This window comes from Temnothorax nylanderi, unplaced genomic scaffold (genome assembly GCF_030848795.1).
Source record: "Temnothorax nylanderi isolate EJ_2023f unplaced genomic scaffold, tnyl_v1.0 TNYL_tig0108_pilon, whole genome shotgun sequence".
Classification (NCBI taxonomy): Eukaryota; Metazoa; Arthropoda; class Insecta; order Hymenoptera; family Formicidae; genus Temnothorax; species Temnothorax nylanderi.
This window is the reverse complement of record NW_027249170.1, coordinates 237,339-256,522: the sequence shown is the minus strand read 5'-3', so window position 1 is coordinate 256,522 and position 19,184 is coordinate 237,339. Positions and strand designations below refer to the sequence as shown.

The 19,184-nt window shown below is 28.4% G+C and overlaps 2 protein-coding genes across 3 annotated transcripts; both read left to right on the top strand.

Moving 5' to 3' along the window:
• Positions 1-515: 515 nt before the first annotated feature.
• LOC139775918 (radial spoke head protein 9 homolog) lies at positions 516-3,587 on the top strand. Of its 2 annotated transcripts, none has more exons than XM_071712295.1 (5): positions 516-567; positions 1,304-1,644; positions 1,949-2,114; positions 2,328-2,619; positions 2,830-3,587. In XM_071712295.1, exons 4-5 carry the CDS (start codon positions 2,334-2,336, stop codon positions 2,988-2,990), a joined length of 447 nt encoding a protein of 148 aa, XP_071568396.1. In that variant the 5' UTR covers positions 516-567; positions 1,304-1,644; positions 1,949-2,114; positions 2,328-2,333; the 3' UTR covers positions 2,991-3,587. The 2 variants fall into 2 exon arrangements, with proteins under 2 accessions (XP_071568396.1, XP_071568397.1); XM_071712296.1 differs by having other exon boundaries at positions 524-567; positions 1,526-1,644.
• A 684-nt stretch (positions 3,588-4,271) lies between these two features.
• Positions 4,272-17,689, top strand: LOC139775884 (aminopeptidase N-like). The gene is made up of 13 exons (XM_071712227.1): positions 4,272-4,396; positions 5,603-6,127; positions 7,034-7,462; positions 8,518-8,704; positions 8,998-9,163; positions 9,280-9,361; positions 10,178-10,521; positions 13,118-13,395; positions 14,553-14,728; positions 14,854-15,192; positions 15,291-15,360; positions 15,579-15,674; positions 17,230-17,689. Exons 2-13 carry the CDS (start codon positions 5,646-5,648, stop codon positions 17,386-17,388), a joined length of 2,808 nt encoding a protein of 935 aa, XP_071568328.1. The 5' UTR covers positions 4,272-4,396; positions 5,603-5,645; the 3' UTR covers positions 17,389-17,689.
• Positions 17,690-19,184: the final 1,495 nt, after the last annotated feature.

Below are 19,184 nucleotides of genomic sequence, written 5' to 3'. Positions count from 1 at the left end.
TTTCCAATTAAGATAATATTAGAGTTTAATGTAAATTATTAAGAAAAAATACAACTTTTAAACTCACATACTTTCCTATTTATTTCTTCACAAGCATTTTATTTTAAATTTAATTATCCTACAACTGTTTATGATTTTACATTTCCAATAAACAAAAGCTTAATTCCAAGTTTGCATTATTCTACCAATAATAATAATAATAATAATAATAAAGAAATTAAAAAATTTGTTTAAAATAGTACTTATTTTATGTTCACTAATCATGTTGCAAGAGAGGATAATATGACCTTATGTAAAGATCAAGTCAATAATATATCAAATACTTTATTACAAGATTGCGTACTAGTTTTAAAAAAAATATAACTAAAAGATATATCTCATTGTCAGTAACAATATAACGATATTCGAATTTATCGGATAATGATACAACTTTAACGACTTTAGAACTTGTGACAGTACGTATTTACTATATATAATGTTTATTACCACCATCGTCCTCAGTTCTTAGTGATCTCTCGAGACGGAAAGGTCGCGATTCTATAGACAGACTTCTGGCATTCGTAACTGGTAAGCATTAATCACGGTTAATTTCAAATTTACCAGTGTCATTATAAATTCTAAGTATCAAATAATTTTAAACTCTTTCCAGGATTATATATACATAATTAATCTCATATAACCATACTTATAATACGAGAAATATGAAAATAAATAGATATGCATTGAATCATTAATTAACAATACATAAGTATTTTAAAATAATGGTCTCAAAAATAAATTATTATATTTATCGTGTTATCTGAATTTGCTTCAATCTTACGTGTTAACATTATTTATATCGAGCTTGACTTAAATTTTACAGTTTTTCCATAAATGAACCATTTAACATCTTCTTCATTACTTTTTACTTATTCCATTCAAAAATGCCAAATTTATTATTTCAGTAATTATATGTAAAAATTATTTACTTGCTAGTTGCTATGATGGACAACACATTTCAAAATTAGAAAGTTTAATCTCGGATTCACAATTAATAACACAAAAGTCTATTAATCTTATATGTCTTATATGTAATTATTGTCTTATATGTAATACGAGCAAACTTAACAAATATACAAGTACAAAATAATAAAAAACAATAATATTTTATAATTAACATGATATTTTGCGAGATTTTATACATTAAATATATACATATTGTTTTTTTGTGTAAAATGTTGGTGTTTTGCCATCTAATACGCTTAGAAAGAATAAAGAAATTATTAAAGCAATAAACTCTCATCGTCGATGCATGACTTTTTAGAACACCATTTAAATGACGTTTAATACGTAACATTTGAAAAGAGACAATTTCGAGCGTCAGGGTTTGTCAGAAATGTCGAGGTCGTCGAGGTCTTTTATAAGCTAAGTAAGCAAAATGGATTGCTTGAAGTTACTGGAAACTCTTGATATATTCGGCTGCGCCGGTATTTGCATAAGTACCGAAAGCTCGCACCTGCTGCAGAATTTGCTGCTCATTTTGCAGACGGAAAATCACTTTCGAAAATGTTACTATTGGGGCAGGATCAATGGGATACAAAACGACTATCACGTCGCGTACGGTTTCGAAAAGGATTGCATGAACGGTCAGGTATATTATTACAGGTAAGGAATTTCTTGAATTTTTCGCGAATTGAAGCCCCTTTGAAAAAGATACTGTTGAGATAAAGACAAGTTTATGATACATATCAAACTTGTCAGTATAATTTTTTTAAATACATTAATAAGAAAAAATATTTGTTAATTTATTTGGTTAAAAATTGTTAATATCACAAAGCCGATCTTAGATTTTAGAAGAAAAAATTAATTACTTTTATAAAAGGAATTTCTATACGTTTGTTTTAATGCTAGTTTTGGGCAAATAAAAATTAATCGAAATAACGTTTATTTCTGACGTTTCTTTTTACAGCACAGATGGTATGAATTGACTGCTGCTGCCAAAAGCGACGAAATGCGGACGATTTCTGAGCTCCTTGGCGATTAATAAGTTCGAAGGTGATCCATCCATCGTCACGAACGTTTACGACGTCAATCCACCGTTTCCGCCAAATGAGGATCCCAAGACTTATTACGAGGTAATTGCGAACAATGACTTTTTCTTTAAATTTGCTCTGAGAAAAATCTACTCAAGAAATTCAAGAAAATTGTCGCGATGATTCGGCTACTTTGAATATTAATGTATCTTAAGAGTATTTTATGTCATTTTTTACATCTTCAGAGGTCTATGGTTTCTTAGAATTCTAGTTTAATCTAATATAATGAAAAGATATATAAAAATGACGTTTTAGGATCCTATGCCGAAGGAACTGAAGGAAGAGGATCGTCTCGCGGCCACCGTGGAATCGATTACCGAGGATGCTGCGATCATTCCGCGAGGGGCCTGGTTCAAGTGTCCGAACGGCGATGTGATCGAGAATTCGAGTTTCGGCGGTCTGTGCGAGGTGGACGCCGCGAATCTGAAATCCTATTTGCACGCCCGTCCCCCGAAGCAGAAGTGGAACGTGAATTTGTCGTCCCGGTCGTCCGATTACAATTACGCGCTGGACTTTTTGGACAGCACAGACATGGACGTTCCTCAGGGTATAAACAGCGACGAAGCGCAAACTTTAATGTCAAAGACAGGGATAAAAAAAAATGCGTGAAATAACGCTAAACGCGATATTCGGCGATATTCGACATAGTTTTAAGCGATAAAGTTTGAAGTTGAACGGCATTGATTTAACTTTTCTTTTATGTTCCTGGTCAATAATCTATGTATATATAATTTAACATCTATATTTCTGTTTTCAGAATGTTGGAATCTGCAGTTTCTCTTGGGCGGTCGTCTGGCCGTTGTGCACAGCTTGTATTGGCACGGAATGACTTTCTTCCACAAGTTGAACTCTCCTCATCATGGATTTTTATACGTTGGACACGGAAAGAAGAATCTAGATCTTCCGTTCATGATCTGATGCGAGATACACAAACGATTGTGCGAGATTACATAAATTGTTACGGGGAAACGGCATTAATATAATAAATGATGATGCTGCATAATTCAAATTTCAAGCGTAAATGTATAATATAGAAACGACGTCATTTCGGTCATTTAGTTTATTTTAATGCAATATGTGGTCCGTAAAGCGAAGCAACGCGATGAGTTGCAAGAGCGAAACCACCCGGTTGAACGATCGGTTAATCGATATGCGCGTATCGATGTAATTCGTAACGCTATTGTCCTTAACGTCCGTTTCCCGTCACAAGAATCCGTTGTTCGCTCGTATTCCTGCGCGTATTTATTTGTGTCCGCTTTCGGCGACGTCCTCGAATTCGCGACAATGTTAAATTTCGTGCTTCCTGCGGAACGCGTGTGTGTCCTCGCGTCGATTTGTCGGTCGGGATTCCGCGAAGAGGAAATTCGGCGTTGCTTATAGTTGGAACGGCTTGAATCTCGAGGAAACGATCGAGTTCTGAGAGTTGCATATTTATAATTCTCGTTTTAATGTAAAAACTGATGACAATTTACATTACTTTATTTTAATAGTTAATAAAGTATTATACAATAAGAATATCGTATTTTGCATTTTTGTGAAGACATGCATAAAGAAGATTAATATAAATGGATTTGTATAAACAATTATTAATATCAAAATTGTATATAAAGATTAACTTTATAATTTTATTTATAAAAAGTTCGGTTAAAAAGATATTTTAAAAAGAGATGTACAAATGTGTCATATATAATTTATTGTATATAAAATAATATAAACAGATGCAGTTTTAATATTATATAATTTTTTATATAATTTTTTAAATATTATAATGTATGATATAACGTGTTAAATATTCACCGCAATCTATTTTAGCCTACCCTGGTGGAAAAATGTCTCAGAAGTTTTCATATTATTAATCAGAATTTTTATAAAAATTTTCAAACTTTCTCAGAATGCTCAGAATTTTTCTGATTTTTATACGAAATTCTCATCTAATTATTTCTGAAAGTATCTGCATTTTTTATAAGTCTCAATTCTTACAAAATTTCTGAGAAAATATGAGAAAATTTTTCACCAGGGAAGGAGACGCGTGCGTGATCAGCTGTCGCGTGTGAAACAATAGGTATCGAGTCCTTCTCGAAAGCACTTGAGAAGGACTCGATAATAATAAGTCAAAGCTTTCGAAAGTAAAATATAAACATGACTATAGACACGTTATGACAAAGCACATTAAACGCGAGATCAACATAGTAAGTTAAACAAAGAAAATCGTTCTTACATTTATAATGTTTATTACCAACACCGTCGTCAGTTTAAAGTGATCTCTCGAAACGAAAAGGTCGCGATTCTATAGACAGACTTCTGGGATCAGCAATTCGTAACTGGTAAGCATTAATTACAGTTAATTTCGAATTTATCCGTATTATTGTAAATTCTGTGTATCAAATTATTGTAAGATCTTTCTATTATATATATTTTTATTTATATTTGAATCAATCTCATACAACCATATTATAATACGCAAAATATGAAAGTATAGTTTTTATTAAATCATTAACAATAACTAAATATTTTGAAAAAATGATAAAATACAAAAATAAATTATTATATTTATAGTGTTATCTGAACTTGCTTCAGTCTTATTGAAGTGTTAACCTTATTTATATTGAGCTTGACTTAAATTTTACAGTTTTTCCATAAATGAACCATTTAATATCTTCTTCATTACTTTTTACTTATTCCATTCGAAAATGCCAACTTTATTATTTCAGTAATTATATGTAAAAATTATTTACTTGCTAGTTGCTATGATGGACAACGCATTTCAAAATTAGAAAGTTTAATCTGATATCACAATTAGTAACACAAAAGTCTATTAATGTTGTCTTATATGTAATTCGAACAAACGATAAATATCCGTGCAAAATAATAAAAAAAAACAATAATATTTCATAATTAACATGGTATTTTGCGAGATGTTATACATTAAATGTATACATATTGCTTCTTTGTGCAAAATTTTTATAATTTAGAAAACTTTGTAATCCTCGGGTGATTAATCAAATGATAGCAATAAGTAATGGTAGTTAACACGACTTTAAATATCAACTATTATACATAAAATAAAAAAATGTGTGATAAAGAAATTTTTAATTTATCCAAAGTGTATTAAATACTTGTAATAATAATGTGTTGGGTTTAAACGAAAGAAAGATGCCTGTTAGATGGGGAAACAAAATTTAATCTCAATCTTAGTTTGTTACACAATCACAAAAAGTCTCTATTGTATCGCGAAATTTTTACAATAAGAAAAGCATTAATGTTTGAATTGAACTGACATGAGAGACAAAGAAACCTAACATATACCTATGTATAAAATATAAACTAAAGTATTTGTTTTGCCATCTAATACGCTTAGCCAAAACAAAAATTACAATTAGTAGCATCAAAGCGCACAAATCTCAAAAACGCCTCGAGAGCATAAACTTAATTGTACATGTAACGGAATGTACATACAAAATTGTTATAATGTTTTCCTGTGTTTACAAATATTTACTTTAAATTTCATGTTTCTTTTTCTTCTAACTTAGGCTTATTTCTACAAACACCACTGAACCTGTTTAGAAAATTATCATGGAATTATTCAAATTACTATTCAATGTAATGTTCATTATGGCTTCTGTTTCTAAAAAAATGTTTCTTACGGAAGTTTGCGCCAAAATTAATTACCCATTGGAGAAATATGTAGTACCGAAGCATTATAAGATTAAGTTAGAAGTAGACATTGAAAAGAATATCTTCCATGGAAAATCCAATGTCAACATCACCATTTACGAACAAACGAGGACGATATTCTTGCACTCAATATGTTTGGATATAATTGAAAATGCAACAACAATTGAAAATATTGATATGCGTAAAAGAACCAAACATATCGCAGATACATATTTTTACATTGAGAAAATGGAAGTTACGTATATTTATTTTAACTATGATCTAACACCTGGTAATTATACTCTGAATATGGAATATATGGGTATCATATCCGATATGAGTGGCTCCGATATGGGTGGTTTCTTCAAGACTCCGTTTATAAACGAAAAAGGAGATAGAGAGTGAGTAGATTTAAAACTAACAAGAACATATACATGAATATATTCATTTAAAAAAAATTAATAATTAAATTGTTTATATCTAAATGTTGACTATTTTAACCGATTATAAGAAATTTTATAAATATGCTATTAGATATAAAGAATGCGTGAGGAAGACACTCTGAAATATTTTAGAGAATTATAAAGAACGTCTTTTAATAACTTCAGTTAAAGATAGGGAATACGTAATTGAAATCATTTACACATAATGCAAAATATTACACCGAACATTTTTTATTTGTTCGTTTCCTTGTTTCATCCTACATTTTGTTACCATTGTATAGATTTTATTTTCTAATGTTTTTAATATAAATAAATAATATATTGTTTAGTATAATTTTTTGTAATACTTTCTTTTACGCTACAATTAAATACATGAATGCATGTAGTTAACGTATGTAATGCATTAAGAACAAAGTATTCGTCATATTAATCCAAGCTTATCTTTATCCGTATCTTTAATTTAGAAGATACTATTAAGACAATTTAAAATTTAAACCATAGAAATATCAAATGTTGAAAGAAGCTCTAATTGTTACATTTATATAAAATTTCCACACTTTAAAAGCAATCGTGAATTTTATGTTTCGTATATGTTGCATGCTATAAAGACATTATTACATATTATACTGTACAAATATAATAGAATAATATAATAGAATAATGTAAAGATACAAAATAATAACAGAAATGCACATAATAAATAATAATATAATAAAAAATTATTTTTTAATTGTAACACGTAATCGTACGTATTTACTCCTATGCCATACGCGTTATTCCTACGCGTTACTCCTATGCCATATTTTAACACACTAACACAGTTTAAAAATTTATCATTATTTGAGATATTGTTAAAATTCGTAGATGGTTTGTCGCAACACGTAATAACTGGGCTACTGGAATACGACAAACATTTCCATGTTGGGACGAGCCAGGAATAAAAGCTACATTTAAAATTATCGTACAACACCACAAAAAGTACACGGTTTTATCGAATACGCATTATAGAATGAGAGTCCGTGTTAATGATGACATTGTAGAAACACATTTTGAAGAAACTCCTGCAATGCCCGCTTATCTTGTAGCTATAGTGTTGTGCAATTTGCCTGAAACAATTGTCATTAAAAATGTAAACTTGAGAGGCAAGCAGCAATTTGAACATGATTTAAAATTTACAAGTCGCGTTATGGCAAACGTTACGAATCAATTGAATATTTATCCAATGCAACAACATTTCGCGGTTCCAGGCTTGATAGATGATGACATGGCAAAGTGGGGACTTATACTTTACAGGTAACATATATATGGTTAGATATTTTTTAACTGCAATCAAACATTAATGCATAACGGATTAAGAGATAGATTTACTTTTGCTTTTTTAACGAAATAATTCAGAATTTTGTATATTTTTATTGTTAAGTTGGTTTCATTACATGATTGTACATACATATAATAATTTTAGTAATATATATGCATAACTGAGATGTAAATTCTGTTCCTAAGAAAAAGCGAATTTATTTTATAACTAAAATAAGAAATTTACTAAAATAAAATCAGTACAAAATATATATTCGTTTCATTGAGTTGATCAATTACAATATAAAAAGAGTTATGACTATTAAACACGTCCTTCTTTTTTATTTACTTTTGTATAAGTTTTAGAGAAAGTGCTAATTTTAATACTCATTAAAATATCGAGGCTTTAAATGTCGATTTGTTAAAGGTGTCAATGCGATATTCATCGATGACAGCATGCCACAACAGATAAGTGGTTGGTTGTTTAAAAAAATGTGTGGCAATGAAAGATTTTTAATAGTTATCACAGAACATTTTTAATAGTTAAAATTATTTTTGTTTTCTAATTAGTTAATTAGTTTTAACAGTTTCGTATACATTTTTTCTTACAGCAATTACAGATATATGATAAGTTGTAAATAAATTTTTTCAATGTATTTTTTTTAAAATATTTTTTGCAAATATGTTTTGCTAGGAATTGTGGTAAGCTGAAACGTAATCATACTATTAGAGGTGTAAACTATAGCGAAAGTTATATATAAAATTTTAAATATATTTTTTATAAAGTTACATACTGAGATTAATAATTATTTTTTTGATAAATTAAGTAAACAAATTTGTATTAAATAAAAATATTTTACAACTTCTTCTCATATCTATTAAAATAAAATGATATTCGCTTATCTTTATTCATTCTGAATTACATTAAGTCTGACTAGTCTGAGTAATATTTGAATGCAAGTAATTATGATATATCAAATAAAATTAAGGAAGCAATAAATAAGGCAACAAAGTAAAGAATAGTTCTATATATATACATAAATGACTTTCAGAGACGAAGATATTATTTATGATGAAGAGAGAGATAATATTGCTTGCAAAATGAAAATAACGTGTTTAATCGGACGCAAAATAACACGACAATGGTTGAGTTCTACTACAGGTCCATCGTGGTGGTCCCACTTTTGGTTAAATGAGGGTATTGCTACGGTTCTTTTTGCATCAAAAATCATTGATAAGGTTAATTGCTTGTACATCTCTTATAATATTTTACTTAAAAATGGAGTGTACTTTTCCAAAATGATATATACTGGGAGAGATTTTAAGAATCCTAGTTCAAGTATTTTCAATGCTATCTACAAAATTGTAAACTACTTACTTTGAAAGTATTTATGCATATTTTTAATGAAAAATATCAAAATAACTGCAGTAACAGCGTGCAAGTGGTGCTGTTGCATATTGCTAGTTAAAGCATTCACTCAAATTAAATATTCCGTAATTACTCTTATCATCATGTAAGCTTTCGTTTCTAGATTATTCCAAATACTCGCATGTCAGATTTGTTTGTTGTCCAAATTCTGCAAGAATCTCTCTATTTGGACGGCCAAGGAATTATGGAACCTCTTACATCGTGGGAACAAAAAGACAACATAATCTCTGATATTAATTCAATTTTCTCTTTCTCCTATTATATCAAAGGTAATATAAAGAAGTACAAGATGTAAAAAAAAAATTGACAAAATTAAAAATTTTTTATTGCTGTTAATAAATTTAGTTAACTATATCTAATTATTTTATAATGTCATTTGTTATAGCACCTGCTATATTGCGCATGTTGCAACATATAGTAGGCGATCGAGTGTTTCTGATCGGTACCGATATATATTTACAAAAACAGTAAGTATATATTTCTGTTCTTATTACTTTTTTTTCATATTGTCTTCAAGTTTCTCCCAAACTTGTATTCATTTATATTTATTTCTGTACTATTTACAAGAAACGTATCTTTTATGCTTTTAATATATTATATACTTTTTCTTCTCTTCGAATGTGATTAACTTATCTCTATTTTCTTTCCACATGTCCATAACACCCCGAGCTAATTTTTATTTTCTTTCTTGGTTTTATATTGACGATTTTTGATGATTTGTTTGATTAGTTCTTCCTATTACACTACTTCCTATTTTTACTTAATAATAGTTTTAAGAATTTTTTGCTTTTATTTCTTTTCCCTTATTTTTTACATTTTTTACGTTTTTTACTAACTTACATTTCATTATTTTCTCTTAATTTCTTTAGCATTATCTTCGCTATTATTTCTCTTTATCAATTCACAGTTTAATTATTTTTTTCAATGTTAAACTTATTACAAAATATTCTGATAAGTCCTTTTTTTACTTAATATCTAATCATGATTTCAATATATTAATGCAATATATTAATGACTTACGTATTCTTTTACTCTTTACATCTCTAAGTAAGTGCATATTTTTTTAGAATTCATTCTTCAACAAGTTATATTAGATTGTATCGTATAAATTCTTTCTATCTTTTTCCCTGTAACTTCATATCTTATCTTTTGTTAAAATTATGTATACTGACATCAGCTGCTAACATATAGAAATAGCAACAAATTTTACTTTTTAATGTAATATGTGTTGCATTACATATACTGTATATTAACGTGATTAATTTTTGCGAAATTTTTGTTAGATCAGCTACCCCGGATGATTTCTGGACTGCCATGCAAATTGCTTATAATAAATCAACAGTAATATCATCAGAAATTAATATAACAGAGATAATATATCCTTGGATAAGTCGAAATCATTATCCTGTTCTAAATGCAACATGTAATTATAACACTGAAAGCCATTTTACCGTAAGGATGAAAAATGCATCAGAGACATGGTGGATACCTTTGACAGCTACTATGCAATCGTACAACAATTTTTATAATACTTCACCTACTATAGTTACTTTTAAAGATAGGCTCCCTGTACCTATTTACCTTGTTAAAGAAGGTGACTGGATAATATTGAACTTGCAACAAATTGGTAAGTATTAAACGATTATTTTCTTGTATTTTCGCATTTATTTCGCATAATCAAAATCTAGTAAAACAATAAAGAAGAAAATTTAACTCCAATCAAGTATATCAATGTCAAGGTTATTACCCTCGGTTGTCACACCTCTTTTTTCGAACACGTTTGTCACACGGGGTCAATTTGACCCCAACCAATTTTCAAGCAGCTGTTGTTCAAAAACTAACAAATTAAGTGGATCGCAAAAAATTCTAGAATTAAGTTTAAACATTGTAGAATGTATTCTCATTAGAAAAAAATTAACTTTTCGAGAGGCATCATGTTCAAAATAATATTTTAAAAAATGTTAGTTCCGGAAAAAAACAAAATCATAACTTTTATTTTCCAGTGCTTTTTGCTCAAAATTTTGAATAATACTCTTAAGATATGTTACTTTAATATAAAAAAATAGTCTAAGGTCACTTTGACCCCGGGTGACAACCAAAGGTTAAATTTATTTTTATACAGCTTCACTACACTATAAATTTAATTTTTTATATTATAGGTACTGTTAATTTTAGATTATATTATTGTTTTATTGTTAAATTCAAATTATTGCACATTTACATTTATGTCACAAACTATTTTGTTGGAGCACATATATTTAATGTGATTAAATATTTTCAAGTACATTATGATAAAATTGTTAAACATTAATTACATAAATTTAAAAAATTACATTTTTATAAAGGTTAAAGAAAGGCACAATATAACCGTAAATAAATTCAAACGTATAGTACAACTACATAGTTTTTAATAAAAACTATTGTAGATGTATTTAGCTATAATTGTGAAGCCAAATACCCAAAATAACGTATGATATTTCGGAGTTATTTTTATAAGAAATTTTTAAGTGGGTAATAGATTTATATTATGTTATCATTTATCAGTGTATTAAATAAGCTTATATATATGCCATTTTTTCTTACTTAATTTAAACCCAGTTTATGAAAAGTATGTTATATTATATAAATTTAAATTTGAAATGCATGTAATGTAAATTGCATTGTCACTTCGAAATCAGATAGAATAAAATTGCATCAAGTTTATGGTGAAATTATTAATTATTTAATTAAGGTATAGATTTAATTGAATAAATATTTTTATTATTCAAAAATATTTTAAGCTATATTTTAAGTGCCAAGTATTTTGCGTTGTGTTTTTTATTTTAATAACAAATTTTTTTTGTGTTACCATTTATTTTCTTCGATTTTTATCCTATGGCTTATATGTTTCTTAAGATTCTATATGGTTTATATTTACGTCACAGAGCGAATACATTATATCTTATTGGATATATTTTAATGTCAACATTGTAGTGAAACAATTATGTGTATAAATTTTATTTTAGTTGCCGCAATTAGATTATTACTTTCTTAGAAAAAATATATTTGGTAAATATGTATAAAAGGTCAGTACTCACAGGTTTTATCACCACTTAAATATGTTGTAGGGAAGGTCTTTCTAGGTAATTCTACGAAAGAAAAAAGTGGGACGACATTGATTTAGAAGATGTAGCAAATTATAGTTTCACAATTTTAATATCTACTAAAAGAAGTAATTTGCTGATATATGTTCGTATAGACAGTACACATGTAGGCGGGGGTGGGTGGGGGTAAACCACGGTTTGGGTGGAAAGTTAAAAACCGATCTGTACAATGATAGACCTTGTTTCGCCCTATAAGCAAGGGTGGGGTGGGGTGGGATGAACGTCGCTTCGTATGGAAAGTTGCAAACCCATGTGGAACCGTACAATATCGAAAAACAACAATTTATGCTTTTGCCATTGTTAAAGCAGAGAATACTTTGTATATATTTATACTTTTTAAAATATAAAATTGCACATATACTTTTCAATATAATATAACTATTCTCTGCTTTAACAAATTATTTCTGTTACAGATATTAAGCATTTTTACACGATCCAACTTTTCACACGAAACGACAAAAGAAAAAAAAAACGGGTTCTTAATTAACTTTCCACGCGAACCAAGATCCACCACCACCCACTCCTGCTTGCGGAGGAGGAGCGGTAGCCTACACGTGTCCATCCATACATATCAGCAAATTATTTCTTTTAGAACTAATGTTACTTTATAATATATCTAAAAAAAGTAATAAAATGTAAAACTTTAATTTTCTATTTCTTCTAAACCAATGCCGTCCTCAACTTATTTCTTGCGTAGAATTACTCAGAAAGACCTCCCCTACAACATATTTAAGTGGCGATAAAATCGGTAAGTACTGACCTTTTATGCATATTTACTATAGATTTAAACGATAAGCTTATAATATATTTTTGGCACGTTAATATATATATTTGCTCAAAATTATGATCAATTTTTTCGTGACGTTAAGTCTATTTTTACATAGTAAAACATCTTAAAATATTTTTAAAAGTATGTAATTACACTACTTTCAAACTCAGAGCATCAACAGTAAACTTTTTACAAGTAATGTATATTCAACTGATATGTATACTTTATTGAACTTATGTACTTGGCACCTTCCTTCTATCTTTTTTCGGAAAATATTTAATGGTCAATAATATTAATTTATATTACAACAGGATATTATCGTGTCAACTACGATACTGAGAATTGGCGAAGAATTGTATGTTACCTCAATTCTAAAAATTATACGAATATTCATGTTCTTAATCGTGCCCAAATCATCGATGACGCGTTTTATTTTACCATGACGAGCCAGCTCAATGCCTCTATATTTTGGGAACTTACGAAATACCTATGGCAAGAAACAGAATATGCAGCATGGTATCCTATGATCAAAATTCTTGAACGCATATCTTACATCTTCCATTTTCCAGATGAAAGTGAATATTTCAAGGTAAAAGATGTTGATCAGAAAAGTTGTTACATCTAAACAATACATGCTTTGTAATGAAATAACAATTGTGACGTAAGATTTAATGAAATATCTTATATAGTGAACAAAATGTTAGCAGCATGCGCGCAGATTGTCAGCAAAGGATTTTCAGCGATACCGCATATCACCTTATGGAAACGTGATCTCGGTTAAATTGTTTAAAAGTTGGATATGTTGTAGTTTATGATCGTTTGATAAAAAATCCCAACGAGCACAACCTTCAAAAATAAACAGAATTTTTGCTGTAACTGTTCAAAAACGGCTGTATTAGATTTACGTATGCTGGAAATATATTGACTAGTTCGATATTACACATGTGGAAATATGCGTGTATGTTGTGTATGCGCGCGCGCATGTGTGTGTGTGTGTGTGTGTGTGTGTGTGTGTTTCGAAATAGCACGGGGTACAAAATTATTATGAGTGATACAAATTTGTACAAAATGGGTACTAAATAATCCGATAGGTCCTGTTTGATTTTACTGATTTGGTCCCGCTAGCATAATACAGAGGTGTTCGGTTTTTTCTCGTACTCATGATTGCATGTGTTTATTTTTTCAGTTCGCGAATTAATAAATAAAAAATTATACGTTTGACTAAAAATAGTATACGGGATCAGATTCATGTCACTTCCATTCAGTTGTTCTTCAGTAACGCCAAGTGCATGAAATTTCGACTTTTAAACGGCCGCCATTTTGGACGGGGGTGTCGTAGCGACTTAAAACTGGTCGGTTTTGTTTCCCTTTAAAGAATCTTTCAAATAAACTCCCACTTGAACCCAAGAATCAATTAAAATTTTCTATCCCCATCCCGCCCCCGCGCATCTAGAGAGATGATAGGCACTCATGTCAAATGGTAGCTTTTATGAAACACATGTTTCACCGTTTTCCGATATTTTCATTTCTACGAAAGTTATTTAAAGGTTTCCATACTATTGGTAAACTTTGTATAACGATCAAAAAAGGAATTGAGAAATTTTCTAATTAAGTTGCATCTATTTTTTTGAAAAAGTATTCTTAAGTACACGTGTATATTCGCACGCTCCATCATTTTTTCCTGCATAAACTAATAGAAAGTTTTAATACACAAATAAACAATTTTTATAACTTTACAATATTTAGACAATCATACTCAAACAATTGGAACCGTTTCTTCGAGCAATGGAATTATACAACGACGACAGTTATTTAATGAAATGTTTACGACAAGAAGCTGCAAAATGGGCATGCGTTCTAAATCATACTATTTGCAAGACAATGGCCTTGAATAAACTGCAATGGCACCTAACATATCCTGTGTAATTTAAACGTTCTTTTTTAACCAAACATTTGTATTATTTACAATGCCTAATACAGTAATTTAAAAATATTTAAAACATGCATGTAAGATTCTAAAGTAACTTTTATTATCTTGTCTTTTCAGACTTAATAAACTCTTTCCGGGGTGGAAGAAATGGACATATTGTAATGGTTTATCGATAGCTAATGAAACTGTTTTAATAAGTGTATATCATATATATGAGAAAGAAATTCTATTTCAAAAAGATACAAAAATAACTTTAGGGTTCCTGGCTTGTTCTAAACATTTTTACATAAATTCCATCATCATGAAATCAGAATATTATGATAAAAAGATGTTTGAAGATATAAGAAAAGAGACTATCGATAACATTAACTTTTTTCATTACAATGTTGCGAAACATGCACGAGATAACTTAGTACTTGATCATATATTAGAAAATTGGGAGAGAGCAAAACCCAAGTAAATTATTTTCTTCCGTATAAATATATTCTAGCTGTAATCATGAAAACATATCATATATGTATAAGAATTAAGAATCGTTTGTTTTGTTTTTGCAGAGAAATTAGTGTGACAACAGCATTAATTGATATTATAAACCACGTGTATTCTAAGAAACAACTGCATAAGGTAATGTTTAGAAACGTTATTGCTATACTTACATGTTATCTTTCCATTTTATGCACTTTATTAAATTTGTTGTAATCTTAGCATAATCAATCTAATTGTAGTGAAAGAATAATTTAATACAAAATAACTGAAATATATAGTAGCAATTAAATATATTCTATATGAGATTAAAGTTATTTATAGATAGGAAATAGTATATAAAATAATCTGTGTTTTAGATAAAGAAATTTATGAAGAATATAAAGAGATATTCATTGTTAGAATTCAGTGCTTGTTCTAATCTTAAGTCCATTAACTCAAAGTTATTTCGCGAGGTAAGGATTTATACATAAAAGGAAGGAATGCAAAATTGAGGTTTTGTGAACTGTTAGGGAAACAAATAAATCTTACTTATTCTTACATATTTCTTAGAATTTGAAAATAGCTATAAAAATTACAGCTGTTACGAAAAAAACATAGAAAATGGAGAAAAATGGGAAAAAACGTGAAATTGTTAAAACTCCTCGACAAAATTTTTAATTAATTTTTAACTAATTTTTTTACGTTTTCTTAGATATTTTGTCACAGAATCTTGAGCCAGCAATCTGGGGGTACTCAACATATAAAGGTCCTAAATATCTGGAAACAGTCAAATATCTTATAAATAATAGATTTTAGAAAAAAAAAAAATGTTTTAGACAGAAGTCGTAAGGTTTAAAAAGATGCATTTAATGGCAGTTATAACTTGACCATAAGTGGCATTGCCAAAGTCAGATCAAGGCCAACTTTATTTTATCAAATAAAAACCCCTATTTTTTATTGTGTTTTCTCTTTCTACTCATTGATTTGAACAACTTTTGTATAAAACATTTTTTTCTAAAATCTATTATTTACAAGATATTTGATCGTTTCCAGACTTCACACCTTGGAACACCTTTTATATGTTGAGTACCCCCAGACAGCTGACTAAAGATTCTGTGACTCAAAATACGTAAGAAAACGTAAGAAAATTAGTTAATAATTAATTAAAAACCCTGTCTAGGGTTTCAATAATTTTACGTTTTTTTTTTCATTTTACTTCATTTTCCACGTTTTCTCCTGCAGGCGTAAATTTCATAGCCATTCTACGGCTCAAAATATGTAAGAATATGTATTTGTTTCTTTAAATAGTTTCCAAAACCTCAATTTTGCATACCTTCCTTTGAAGATACTATCACAATTACAAGAAAATGTATTATCAACATTTATTATTAAACATGTGCTACTCTATGTGTCACTTGATTACACACGACATAATATCCCTTACGGAAAGAAACTACAGCGGATTACAGAAAATTATATTACAGGAACTACATAAAAGTATTACACAAAATTACAGACTGAAGTATTGTAATATACTGTAATATTTTCGTACTATACGCTCGGATTACAGGAAAATATTACAGGATTACAGTACTACAAGATTGCAGTCCTCTTAATACTAGAGGACACTGATTTCCGATATTTACCCGGCATAAAAAAAATTATTTTTTTCTTAGTTTTATTACTTTTTTATAACTAAATTTGTTTCTTAAGATGCAGTCTATAATTATAAATATTTTCTTGTATTTGAAAAACACACTTACCTTGGTGGGATTTGAACTCGGGACCTCGGGACCTCAGGATCGTGAGCCAACTGCCTTACGTGGTAGACTACTTCTTAATTTGATGTAAGGGCGTATATGCATATATGTACACGTATGTACATAATACACACGCGACATTTTGTAGCTGCATCGAAAGTGCGAATATATTATAAATATTGTTTTTAAGTGCCAAAATCATTTATTTGTTGACAACAAGTGGAATAAATTATAAATTAATTTTTAACATATTAAAATTATTTTATAGACTCGTGAATTTATTAAAAACAGAGTAATTGAATTAATTTCGGATATTCACAACAAGATTGATGTACGTTTGTCTCAAATCGAGAATCAGAAAAACACTTTTGTTTCCGTGTTTGGAATCAGTCCAGCCGGCCGAAAAATAGAAGACTGCAATGCTTGACATCATACTGTATTCAACTACATTTAGGGTGCATTCCGTTTCATGCTTGATGCGCATAATGCATCATTTATTTTTGTTTAATATTCGGTGAACAACAAGGATAAATGATGCGTTATGCGCATCATGCGTGAAACGGAATGCACTCTTAATAATAAAGTAAAACAATAGCATTATAGATTTTTGAAAAAATTGTTATAAAACATTTTTATGTATTTTTTTTATGTTACTCCAGTATTTATTTATATTTATGTATTGTTTATCCATTGTCCATTACTTATGAGTTTTATAGTTATTCCAGTGACTACGTAGAATATCTTAAATATTATTATAAGAGTCTCTCTCACTGTATAAGTTATTTTAATATTGTATACATGTACATACATATGTTTATATATATATGCGGGTGTATATAAGTATAATTTATTATTTTAATAACTTCTACAAATATATATAATACATTAGTAATAATTACTATTATTAATAAGAACACAAATATTATATAGTATGTTACTTATATTGTTACTTATATAATATAATGTGTTAATATTATTATATATTTTAGTAATTAATAATATATGATTATTAATATATAATTAATGTAATGAATGTTTAATTATTATATTAATAGCTTTGTCATAATGTTGATGAGATATTAACAATATATATTAACATGTTATATTATTTAATGTATTTAATTTAGAATACTAAATATCTATTTTAATATTTTAAGCTTTATAATAATATTTATAATATATTATTTAAATTAAATTGCATTGTTTTATGTTAGGAATTTAATTTTTTTTATTAAGTTTACTCTCTTTCTCTTTATTGATATGTAATTTATGTAGTATATTAATTTTTGGTATTTTTGATGTTTGACAATGTAAAGTGTTTATTTCTGATTTACACAATAAAGAATTTATACTTATACTATACTGCCTCTTTCTTATTGTAATAGCTTTTTTATTGTCTGATTCATCTATGATATAGAAATAATTAAAATTTTATAAACCTAACAAAGAACTATACGCGGGAGTGTTTTTCGATCTCCGTTTTTGATATATTTTGTTCTAAATCAAAATAAAGGATATTTTTTTTTATATGTTTCCATTCACACATGTATCGAAAATTTCGAAGCCACTAATTGAAACAACGTGCAATGTCGATACAGATCGCAACTCGTTCCTTCATGTAAAGATACATGGCGGTCTCGCGCTGCGCGTGTACTTGGCGCAAGACACGCTACCGTGTTTCTTGATATGTCTGGTGTAATCGACATATCTATTTAGATGTAATTTATGTATATGCCTAATTTAAAAATGTTCTTATTATATCCATATTCTAAATGTGTGTATAAGTTATTTCATAACATTGTGAATAAATAAAACATTGTTAAATATAAATAAAGATGTTAAAATAAAAAAACAAATTAATTATCTGATTCTAATGACATTGCAATTGGTTTCAAATACTTAGCGCTTACTTTTTGAAATAATTTCAATTTTATTATATTTGTACACACTATATGTACATCTTTGTAAATACATTTCCAATTAAGATAATATTAGAGTTTAATGTAAATTATTAAGAAAAAATACAACTTTTAAACTCACATACTTTCCTATTTATTTCTTCACAAGCATTTTATTTTAAATTTAATTATCCTACAACTGTTTATGATTTTACATTTCCAATAAACAAAAGCTTAATTCTAAGTTTGCATTATTCTACCAATAATAATAATAATAATAATAATAATAATAATAATAATAAAGAAATTAAAAAATTTGTTTAAA